The sequence below is a fragment of the Zonotrichia albicollis genome, chromosome 1, assembly GCF_047830755.1.
Source record: "Zonotrichia albicollis isolate bZonAlb1 chromosome 1, bZonAlb1.hap1, whole genome shotgun sequence".
Lineage (NCBI taxonomy): Eukaryota > Metazoa > Chordata > Aves > Passeriformes > Passerellidae > Zonotrichia > Zonotrichia albicollis.
In genome coordinates this window covers 68898673-68911002 of record NC_133819.1, presented here as the reverse complement: position 1 = coordinate 68911002, position 12330 = coordinate 68898673, and the positions used below count along the sequence as shown (strand labels likewise).

Here is a 12330-nt window from a genome sequence, read left to right as displayed (position 1 = left end):
ATTGCAATTTTTTTCTCTCTTTAAAAGAGTAATTTTAGTTTTAGAAGGTATATTTTCCAGAGTACAAAATGTACTGAGTAGAGAGGGGACACTGTGTTGCTATCCCTGTATGTTAAAAAATTACAGGTTGAGCATTTGAGATCATGGTTATCCTGAAAAGCTTGAGGCTTTAAAATTAAACTGTTCACTTCAGTTTGCTTTTTGTATTTTGCTGAGCATGTAATGTGTTTATCCTTTTTGCAAAAATCAAAAAACTAGCATTTTTACTTTAAAAATTTGAGATTTTGTGCAGTAATGTAGCACCATCAGATTTTACAGACTCATGATAAAATCCTGCTGGTTGACAACACTAGGAAATGGGTTTAAATCCCTGTAATTTCCACTTTTTCTTTTCTCATTTTGCTGTGTTACCTTGTGAAGCACAAAATGTTTTGGCAAGCTACCTGGTACAGTGCTCCAAGCAGAGAGTGTGCTGGCATCTCCTGCAAAGACAGTGTGGTTGGGCTGCAAAGGATGAGTTGGGAGCTCTGCAAGCAAACTGATGCTCTCCCCTGGGGCTTGCCTGTGTTTGCTAGCATATGGATGCAGTTAGAGTGGTGAAACACCATGTGGGACATAGCTACTCCAAGTGGAGTTTTTTTCCTGGTCTCTGACTTATCCTATTTTCAGAATGATTTTTGTAAAATTGCCTGTGCATTCAGTTCCTCTCTGAAACTCTTCAAATACTCATCTTGGAGGAAGAGAATTGCAACCAGAGCAGCACACAAGAAGCAGGGCACTAGCACAGGAGATTTTCTGTCTTCCTCAGTGTGATTCATCCTGCCTCTCTAATCCTTGCTGAACCTGTCCTGCACACACACGCAGCTCTGGCTACTATGTGAAGAGCAAGTGTGAGGGGATGAAATGTTTGCTTGTTTCTCCCTCCCGAGATTTGCTTTAAACCTTCACTTTGAGCGCTGGCTCCAAAGCTGCCCTTGGCTGAGCTGCTGGCCATCAGGGTGAGGGACAGAGATGGGGACAGGGACAGGCTCTCCCTCCCTCCCTCCCTCCCTCCCAGCCTCCCTCCCCAACAGCTGCAGGCACCAATTGCCAGGGAGCAGCCCGGCTGCATGGTTTCGTGGCTTTCTTCCTCTCCTTACTAATGTGCCTGCTTGTTTCCGTGATGCTGAGCAGAGGAACAACCAGACGGATTGTCTCCTCTCGGGGTGGGTGCCCAGGCATCTGCACACCCAGTTGGTATGGCACAGGAGCCCCTGTTTTTTCAGTGACACCAGGGATATTGATGGCAGGCTGGGGCTGTGCTGCTGCTGCTGCACAGATGCTTGCTCTTGGCCCACCTTAAAAGGACAAGATATCCCGTGGTTTAGGCTGGCCATATATTGTCGGGGATGTCAGCATCTCCGTCACAGCTACCCAGCTGAGCCCAGTCCTGCTTTGCCCGCCCTGCGTGCCTGCAGCCTGTCCTCAGTCAGAGAGAGGGGTGCTGTAACTCGGAGTATTTGAAGAGGGGGATGGTCTCTTTTCTTCTCTGTTACTCAGAAGTGTTTTCCATCTGACTCTCCCTAGTGCAGTGCATCTAGCTCACCCATTGGGCTCTCGGACAAGTATCCCATTTCCTCAGCACAGTACTTGCTTAGGCACACAGATGATGGGACATTAACCTATAGCTCCCCCCATGTCCCCTCCAGGATTTTAGGTCAAGTGGGTTTGTCAGGGTAGCATGAAAATGAAGAAATCCCCCAAGCAACAAACACACAAAGCTACATTGTGAGTGTTTTCCTCATTTTGCTATCCCCTCTTGCTTGTCTTGAGATGGCAGCAGCAGCAGGCGATGAGGTTTTGTCTCCCAGGGCTGTGCTTCCCCTAGGATTGCTCCCCTCAGACAGGTGCATCTCCCTTTCCTCGGCCTGTTGGGCATGGGCACAGGCCACGGTGGGGTTGCCCACTCGTCCTTGCTTCAACTTCCCCCTGCCCTTCTGCTCTCTTGCCTCACCCTGGGCTCCTTCAGGGCGTGTGGGCAGTGGTTTTGGCAGGCAGTGTGATGCCACTTGCCTGACCTGTCCTGCCTTTGCAAGATACTTCCATCCTGCCTTCAGGGCCCACTCCCTCCAGTCTCTGGCTCTGCTTTGGAGTCCTACCCTCTCCCACACCATCTTCCAAGGCTGTCCCCTTGCCCAGTGGGATGTAAGCCAGCCCTGGCCCAAGTGAAAGATGCAGCAGCCGGACTAGGGAAGTCTGGTAGTGTAGGGAGGGACCCCAGGCCATGTCCCAAGGAGTTTTGCCCTGCTACAGCCAGTGCCAGCTCAGGGGAGACTCGAAGGGACTTTCTCGTGTCGCCACTTCAGCTAAGGCAAATAAACTGGAGTTAAAGCCAAGACACACATTGACTTCCTGGAACTCTGCGAGCCGTCCGCACAGCTGTCCCCACTCCCTGAACACATGCAAAGCAGAGCTTATAAGGACAGACAGTATTGCTTTTGTGTCCTTCCTCAGCCAGTGGGGAGGGTGCAGGGGAGGGGATGTGCTGGGTAAAGCCCAAGGCCTGTCTTGTTCTGTGTTCCCCCTACATTGCCATGATTCGCAGTGCCTGGGGGAAGCCAGACTCCCTTCCCACTGGCCTCTTCACAGCTGTGCAGACAGGCAAGGATGAGGATGGAGGAGTGTTTGCAGTTGTCAACATGGGAAGGAATGGATGGATGTCTGCTTAGAGCCACTTGTTTTGCTCTCCTGTTGCCCTGACTTTTTTTTTGTTGCCTAAATGTGGGTGGGGTTCATGGTCCCAGGTTTGTTAAGCTGTCTTCAAATCTCAGTATCCTTTCTGCTTGAGCGAACTCTTGAAGCTAGATGCAGTTTTGTGACAAAGGCTTCCTGGAGGGCCAGGTACTCACCAACACACTGATACAAACAGCAGAAATGAGGAGCAGCTCACAGATATGTCTTTGGTCAGGGGAAAGATTGCTAAGATATTAGAAAAGTCTCAAAATTCATCAGCAGCTGCTGATCCTAAGTGCAGCCGTAGGTTATTGCAGTTCTTGCAGTGCTGTGTGTTCTGTGTGGCACTGTTGTCCCCAAAGAGAGCAGTGCTGGTCAGGAACTCGGTGCAGGTTCAGATCAAACTCTCTGAGGTGATTACCAAGTGTGCTGGGCTTTCCTGTTTGGAGCCAGGGGGCCGTCAGGTTTTGCTTTCGCTTCGCTCTTGGTGCAGGAGCAACTTTTGCCCGAGTTCTCTTTTCTAGCCTAGCACGACCACAGGCTCCTGTGTGAGGGCTGTTCCCACAGCACGCAGCACTTGCAAAAGGAGCAGACATGGCTTCAAGTTAGCAAATGGAGCACAGGGCCAAAAGAATGGGCATGAATTTATTTTGTATTAAGGCTGCCTGGTAGCTGTGTGCATTGCTGCAAACCAGTTGGACCATAAAGGTGAATTTTACCCAGGAAACCCCTGCTTTGCCAGGATAGTGTCTCATTGTTATATTAGTACAACTTCCTTGTTTCCAGTGTATTGCACCAATGTAATGCCAGAGTATTGTGGTGATTCAGTGTTGTTCACTAAAGGCATTAGCTAAGTTCAAAATCTGCTATACTTTTTGGAGAGAAGCTTCTGGTCATCTGAGCCAAAGTCCTGAGGAGCATTACTAGTCCATAAGTCACCAAAAAGGGATTTTCAAAAGCTACATAAAAACTGAATGCGCACATATATCCCATCGTGCTTGCAAGGAAATAAAGCAGGAGGAGTAAATATGTTTGAATATTTAAAATTTAGCCTAACTGTTAGGTGTTATAGCAACAGCATGCAAAATAGTCTGGAAATAGTCTGGGATCATCTTGTTCTTGTTTAGCGCTTCTTGCCCTGTCCCGCTCCCACCAGATCATCATCCAGAACTCAGTTTTAAGGCATGTCCATGAGCATGTGGTTCACTTGTTTATTCCATGTCGGGGTGTATCTGTCTGTGTACAAGTTAGACATATGGATGTTGTAGACTCATATGGTTATTTCAAGAGGCAAAGTATTGTACCTGCACTAACACAGGTAAAATGATTGTTTCACTAACAGCTCAGAGTTTATAGAAAGAGTGTGTCTTCTTTGATGCTCAGAGAGTACCCTTCAATAGATGTTACTCCTTTTGGTTGTTGGTTTTGTGTTTGGTTTTGGGTTTTTTTGTAAAGGAAAATGTTACTAACAGGAGCAAGTTCAAAAGCTTTGGGGTAGCATTCTTAGTTTTTACTTTAAAGTGAAAGAGCAGCCCCCAGATATTCTGGTGCCACTCTCTTCCTTTCTGTGCTTGTCTTCCTTTTCCCATGGGCTGCCCTGTAGTGGTGCTCCAGCAGTGGTGACGGTGAGGTGACGCTCCCAGTAGTGTTTTCGACTGCTGGGGTGCAGAGTCAGCACCAGCACTTTAGTAGCAAGGGCAGAGTTGGTATTAAAAAAGGTCAGTTGGGAAAACTTTGTTCATTTGGTTTTCCTTTGCCTTGAGGCAGTGCTTTGAATAGTGTTAGCTCTTTTTTCTTCCCACACGATGCCTTTTCACCCTTTTTCCTTCCTGCCAGCTTTGACAGAAAGTTATGTTCAAAAGGTAGTGCGGGTGATAGCGTGCATCACTTTTGGGGTGGGAGTGACCATTTGTGCTTGGGAGCATTTGTGCTCTGGGAGTAAAATCCTCTCCTCTGTGTAGAAGCTTAGTAGGAGACCAGTGCATCAGAAGCAGTTTGGAGTGCAGTGTAGCGATTCTTAGGTATTATAATCTCAAGGGTAAACAGTAAACTTTGTTTATTCAAATGCGCTATATCTCTCTTTGAAGTTCTGTTCTTGTCTAAATTTGTATACTAGCAGGTCTGGCCTTCATTTAAATGATCCTTGGGGTTTTTTCATGCCACTTAGAACAAAAAACAGTGGGAAAGCCTTGACTAAGCTAATAGTGTTGCTAAGATGGAAATGATGAAGAGGGCTCAGGATTCCTGTTTGGACCTCATGGGAAAAAGTGGTTTGAAATGCATGGTGGGGGGACTGCACAGTGCTAAACCTGTCATTTCTTTTCCCTGTTTCTTCTCCCCCACTGTGTTCTTTACTAAATACTACAGTATGTTTAATGAAACCAATAAAACTATTTGGCCAAGAGTGTTAATCTTTCCCTGGCCCAATTAGTGCATGGCTTCTACTTTTAACATTAATGTGGATTTTTTTCGGAAGGCAGAACAATAAGCAGCTTTGTGCTGTGTGTACCAGGTTTTCCCCCTTCTTGCCTGCATTGTGCGTTTCTTCCTATCTATTCCAAAGGGAGAGCTTATGTGCACAGACAGTGGAGCAATCTGGAACAGAGACTTGTACCAGCTCCCAGGGGCCAGGACGTGCTGCTCTGTGCTTGTGTATCTGACTCTCAGTTGCAAGTCAAATGACTATGACTCTGAAAACTCATCATTTTTTCTCCTTTCTTCTTCCTTCTCCTGTGGCCTGTGTTCTCCTTTTTGCTTCATGCATGATGCTCTTCGCCAGAAGGCGAGACAGCTGTAGCTGTTTAGAGTTGTCTTAAAACAAACAAACAAAAAACCCCAAATAAATACACATAAGCAAAGCGGGGGGAGTAACTGTTGATTGGTTCAGCTTTAACATACAGTGGAGTCACACTTTATCCCAAAGGAGGAAATAGGTCTAGCAAGTGTCTTCCTGTACAGACTGAATGGGAAGCAACAAGGTGGTGGATTTTTTTTTTTGTAAGCTCTGCTTTTGCAGTTTCTCTGCCATTAGCTGGCTGTGTGGGGCATCAGGGGCCAACCACTGTCAGAAGCAGGAGCTATAGGCCCCTCAAGGCTCTCTGTGGGATGGAAGTTGCCCCAGTTTCAATTGTCAGCAACCTCATCAAGTGGAAGGAACACGTTCCTGCAGAAAAGACAGGTCTCTTGGTGTGGCTGTGCAGAGAGGGCTGCATTGTCTTGTTTGGTCCTGTCCCCCCTACCATTTGTCAGCACTCTTGCTTAGTCACTTGCTCCTTTTCCTCCTTTTCACACAGGATGAATGTGACACTGGGGGGTTTCTTCAAAGTAGAAGATGACTTGAATGCTTGTGACCACTTCCCTGTTTCCTAGAGGCTTTGGTCCAATGTTGAATGTAACCTGAGGCTGCACTGTTTCTCAGCTTATTTCCTGTTTATCCTTTTTCCTGGAGGTCTTTGTTTTCTTTTGGGGAGAGGGAGGAAGGAGGCTCTGTCAGCACAACCTCCATGCTGGGGCATTTGGTGTGAGCTGGGAGGGTTTACAGTCCTGAAGGCAGTATGGCATAGGGCATGTGTGCTGGTTGCTGCCTGTCCCATTCCCTGAGTTTCTTAGGTGCTGTAGAAGAAAATCCCAACACTTCCCCATCCTCAGTGATGTGTTTTTTTAAAGGGGAAAAAAAACCCAAAAAACCAAAAAAAAAACAATCAGCCCAAAGCAAAAAAAAAAAAAAAAAAACAAAACCACAACCAAAAAGCAACCAAAAACAAGGCTGCAAGAGAAATCTCTCAGTGTGTTCCTGCCTGAAGGCACTCTGCCACGGGTTTTCCCACAGGAAGGAGTGATTTGGCCCAGCGTTCTTATTGTTTCTATATCCTATTGCAAATAGAAAGTTATGCTTCTGAAATTGGTGTGTGCTGCTCATGCAGTTGTCTTTGTTTCAGTGGTGCATTTTTGTTTCATGCAGGAGAGTGGAAAATACATAGGTAGATTAAAGCATGCAGAGCAGTTCAGTTGCAATCTCTGGACAACTTTAGAAATTGGAAATTTTTAATATGCAGAAAATGGTTTTAAGGACACGATCTCTGACTACATATATTTGCTTGCCTTTGGAGGAAAATATTTGGATTCAGAAAAGAAGAATAACTGTTGGCTAAGAAACCATGAAAGACTGTAACAGTATAATACGTAGTTTTCCTTGTGAAAAAAACAGAGAGCAAGGTAGCAGGTTTGTATGAAACAGTAGGTAGGGTTTTTCAATGTACATATATGCCTGCCTGTTCTGCAGGCTCTTTCTGGAAAGTGCATTTCCCATTTTTGATGTTGCTAAAAGCAACACTAGAAATTCTGACTGTAGTTCTCTGGGAAGCAACTAAGCTGTCTTTAAGTTACCTTGGCAAACACAGGAGTCTTCACAGTTACACAGTAGATTTTCTTCCAGGATGTATCAGTGGTGACATTAATGTGCTAGGTATTGACTGAAGGAGGAATGAATATGTGTATTTTGGAAGGAATTGTGTATTTTGTTTGTTTAGGGTTTTTTTAAGGACTAAAACACTTTTTTAACAGAAATACTTCAAAATAGTTCAAACTGGTCCTTATTTTTGATAGTGCTAAGCTGGTGGAGCAAGCAATTTTAGATTTAGGCCAGTCCTGAAAATAATTCTGTTGCTTATTCTATTCAAAAGTAACTCAGCTACCATGTAAGTGACTGAAATAAGATGGGGGCAGGGAGGAAAGAAATAATTATGTTGCTCTTGAATGAGATGGACCTTTTTTAAAAACAAACAAAATAACAGTAAAGTTACAGCAGTTACAACAGCTAAAACAAAGCCAGACAAATAAGTGGCTCCCATAATTACTGGAGGAAACACAGAAGGATGGGAGCTTGGCCTCACCTTGGAGCAAGAAATCCCTATGTCACAGGGATCACTACTATTTTCTTAACAGAAAAGTACAAAAATAATTAGGGAGAAGTTATTTTGAGTTGTTCAGATTAGTCTGTTTTTCTGGTTTTGAAGGTGCAGATGGAGGGCAGTGTTTGTTAAGAGGTTGATGTTTTCCTGAGCCTTACACTGCCTGGGCTTAGTCAGGTCCCAGGTTTTGTCTCTAGACTGCATCTGTGTGCGCTCCTTAGAAGGTTGGCAGCTAAATGTAGGAAGGTTGAATCCACTGCTGTGTCTGGCATGGTGTGAAATGAGGAACCACTTGGCACAAGATGGGCCCTTTCTTTTTGCCTGCCTGTACTTGGGCACTCCAAATTGTTGGCAGTTGGGGTAACACAGTCATTGATGGTTTTCAATGATTGATGATGTTCAAACAGCATTTGAAAATGTGTTGCATGACTAATTTGCATATTATCCTTGAGAATGTAATTTTTTTAAAGGAAGAAACCCTCTTAACTGTGGTTTGAAGGCAGTTGTCTCTGTTGTCTTGATAAAAGGAAAACCTGTATTGGGCTTACTAGTTGTGATTTGTATATCTGAGATGATGAAATGTCCACGGTGTGTTTGTTTTCATAATGAAATAAACATTTTGCTTGTAAGGTTATAAAGGTGTATTTCTCTGTTAAAAACCTATCAGCAGTTTTCCATATTACAAATAACCTTTTCCAGAGGCTATAGCCATGAGTGCTGTGAGCAGACAACTGTTTCTCATGTGTTGATCATTCCCCATCACTTCTAAAAATGATGTTTAACTGCTCTGTCATTCTCCAGAGAGAACAGATACCCTTCCTTAAACCCCAATGATAGCATGATAAGTTTGTGGTTTCAGAAAGGTGTGTGGAAGAATTCTCTTGGTACATACAGTGGTTACTTATGTCTTCAACTTGTGTGGGAACCTTGGGCAGTGGATGTGAGGAATGTGCCAAATGGTCCCAGAAACCTCTGTAGTAATTTTACCACTGCTAGAAGGAAGAAGGTGGCCACCATGAATTCATGGATTGGAGTAAATGTTAGTCTTCCAAGGAGAGAGAAGGGAGCAGTGCATGTATGAAATTGAATCACCTAAATTCTCTAGGTGCAGAATATTCTTCCAACTTCTCAATCAAATGTCACTACTGTCAGTGATAGGCTAGCTTGCTCTCTCTTCCTCCATTTTTTGCTGCCTTAATGCTGCACAGCAGGCTGGTGGGGGTTTCTTTATTTGCTCAGATTTTGCCACTGGTGGAAGCAGCAGCATCTCCCAGCTCAGTGCCCGGGCACTCATGAGAGTGGCTGCTTGGCTGCACTGGCACTGCTGGAGTGCTTCTGTCATCAGACCTATCTGGGAGTCAGGGGAGCCCTCAAAATAAAGGGCAGTAGTCTTACTTTCCTAAAATGGCTTCCATAAAAGCTTACTCCCTTTCTCTTTTTGCCTTCTCCCTCATGTAGTGCTAGAGGGTGCTGCTGAAGAAGAGGCTGAAGAGCCAGACGCAACTGTACATGCTACACTAAGTGAGGAGACCAGCAACCCTGAAGAGAGCCACAGTCAATCAGGGGAGAAAGATGAAGGTAATTGGTTCAACTAGCTAAATTAGGGCATTGATTATGAATGTAGAAACATTTCTCACCCATCCATACACCTTGTTGTGTGAAGAGTGTAAAATACATTGAGCAGAAGCACTGGTGCATACATTTCTTTTCCCATCCCTAACTTTTATCTGTCTGAAAAGTATAAAATAGGTTGAACAGAAGCATGGGCACACAAATTCTCAGCTACCACTGCAGGCTTCCAAACAAAGATTTTCTTGGCTCACAGTAACTTTGGCACCACGTAACTTAGCCTCAAAAAACCACCTGTTTATAATCCTCAAACTTATGTTCCAAAGACAGTATTATGCAGAGATCAAATGTTCACAGACAAACGTGTTCCTCCTTGTTCACCCTCACATACTCTTCTGTTTCAGTGACTTTCTCACAACACATTAAGATTCTGTGCTTTTCCACCAGAGGTGACAGAGCAGTAGACTTGCAGGGTCTTCCTGTTTCTTAGGGAAACTTCTTGTGGGGGAAAGGAGTGTTTAATTTGAAAGCCTCTTCCTTTTCAAACCTGTAAAGAAGAAAATAGAAGGCCTTTTCTGTGTGTTTGACATGTCTGTATGTTAAGAAACCAGAGATGAGATTTTAGGTGTATTAGAGATAGAAGCATCCCTGCTGCTTACAGCATGTGATGGAGAAGTTGGAACCTCGACAGCTTTAGCTGTGACATTAGTAATGTATGTAACATATTCTCCATGGACTAGTATGGCTTGGCATACCAAAATCACACGTGTGCCATCTGTGGCAGTAAAGAGGCAATATGGGGGATAGAGGGTTTTGGTTTGGTTGGATTCTTGATACTTTAGCTTATTCTGTATACAAAGATGGCTTAAACCATGCTTAAAAGGGAACCCAGTACCCTACACTGTGTTACTAATGCCTTAATTAGCACAGTCCTGTTTAAAACACATACCTACTTGAATGTGCTTGCCAGAGTGCAATTCATCAGTACTGCTCTACTAGTTCATGGTGATCACAAGGTACCACAAATAATTCCATTTCACAGCAAGAGAGTATAAAGTAAATATATAAGCTCCATATTGAATTAAGGTTGAAAAGGAAGAAAATGGGAATGTCCTATGAGAAAAATGTTCACTTTGTCCTGTGCATTCCATTATGAGAATCTTGTCCTGTTACAGAGCTCCACTTATTATGGCCTGTTGCCTGTGCTCCATGATGATCCAGCAGAGTGTGATGTGAGCTACAGGCAGCTGAAAATACTGTGGGTTGTTTGGGTTTTTTTTAAGATAGCCTAGGAACTCCTATGTGTGTTTTTGTTTTTAATTCCAGAGAAGCAGCTGGAAAGCTTAAACAGCTATAAGGTATCACCAAGTTCCCCAAACAGTTTGGACGGAGCGGACTTGTCCTCCATTGACGCCATGATGTCAGCAGTGATGAATGTGGGGAAGATTGCTGAAAACGGCGGGAATTCTCAAAATGTCAAATCTCCCTCAAAGTCTCCTGCACCAAATCGGATTGGCAGGAGGAACCAGGTACATAAACCCAAATGCAGGGAGGGCAAAGGGGAGACAAGCAGCTGCCTGGAAAGTGATAAGATGTAATTTATGTTTCTTTGACTGTTTGCCTTTTTTCCCCTCAGTGGTTGTTTCTTGCCCCTGCCATTGTTCCTCTCTATATGTTTTCTGGTATCTCTCCAGACCCAGACCATAACTTAGAAAACTGGGAATGGGAAGGGTCCACATGCTTGGACTGACAAATATTTGAGCATGAGCTCCAGTGCCATGCAATGTTGAGCTGGTCTAGCAGATGCCCCTAGCAACAACAAAGTCACCTAAGAATTGCCATTTTGTCCTGCTGCATCTTTTCTCCAGGCTCTTGCATTCACATAATCTCATGAGGCGTGCAGCTGCCCCATGGAAGGTTCAAGTAATTTATGGTTAAAGATGGTTCTGGAACAAAATATTCATCAGGATGCTCAGTTCATATGTGTAGTGTAAGGTGCCCTTAACTTCCTTGTTAATAAAAGCCTGAAGAGCTAGTGCAGAATGCCTTGTATGAATTTTGCAGAGTAAATATATGTAGCTTTTATCAGTTTTTTTCCATTTACCCGTTGATGGCACCAGGTGGTAGCAATATTGATCTAAACAAGTGAAAGGAGAGAGTCGTATCAGTTAAGCTGCAGTTATTTATATCCGTGTTTTTCTCCTGCTGAGCCAAGCTCCACCAAAGAAGGTGCTGTAGAATATCAAAAAAAAACCCAAATCCCTGTGGTCATTTGACTTCAGAGCTTGAAGTGAAGCACACAGACTTTGTAAACGAATCAAGATGTAACAGGGACCAGAAAGGTTGAGAGGCGTGACTCATGTGATGTTCCTATAGTAGTTTATTAATAGCTTGCTGAGTAGCTGCCCAGTTGACAGACTTATGACTTGTCTTGGATTTTTTAGCATGAAAGGAGTTAAAAGCCATTAGCTGTAAATGCACATCCTCAAATGAGGAATGGGCAGTATACAGACAGCTGTGTTTGTGAGATTCTATTGATTAGCACCTGGCTCTGAGGTGTATTTACAATGTTCTCACTTAGGGGCTGCTCTGGTTCCTTGATTTCATCATGTGAAGTGAGGCACCGGAGTCCAGACCAGTCTCAGGGCAGTGCTGTTACTCAGCTGTCCACCAGTACACCATGTGGTCTGGCTTCAGGGAAGTTTATTAGTGTTGGTGACCTTTATTCCACCTGGTATTTCGGTGGGCATCAAATCAAAGGAAGCTCTAGAGTAAATGTGACAGGATTAAGAGGGATTCTTACAGCATAAAAATAAACAAATACATTGAAAACATAGTAAATTGCCTATTTGTCTTTAGGCTGAAAGATTGTTAAAGCCAGAGGGGCAAATGGCTACATTACTGAGAAAACAGAAGTGAGATGTGAAATACTAAGTGGGTATCAATCTTGTTAGCAGGCTTTAATACAGCAAATTTCCACTTTCAGCTAGCAGAATGAAAGCACTGAATTGTTTTAGTGTGTAGCAATGCAGGGACCTCAGATTCTGGTCAGAATATGCCCCTTATTATAATTTCAAGGATAATAACAGCTGATTTTCTGGATCTGATCGCTGTTTCCCACGAGTTGGCAGTGAAACAT

The 12330-nt window shown here is 44.0% G+C and overlaps 1 protein-coding gene across 8 annotated transcripts in view; it reads left to right on the top strand.

Moving 5' to 3' along the window:
• The window catches only part of RREB1 (ras responsive element binding protein 1), a 118951-nt gene that overhangs the window by 47302 nt on the left and 59319 nt on the right, over positions 1–12330 (top strand). For all 8 annotated transcript variants that reach the window (XM_074543956.1, XM_074543962.1, XM_074543999.1 and 5 more), the window contains 2 exons: positions 9081–9200; positions 10518–10720. In XM_074543956.1, coding sequence (XP_074400057.1) covers positions 9081–9200; positions 10518–10720 — 323 coding nt within the window. The remainder of the gene's footprint in view (positions 1–9080; positions 9201–10517; positions 10721–12330) is intronic.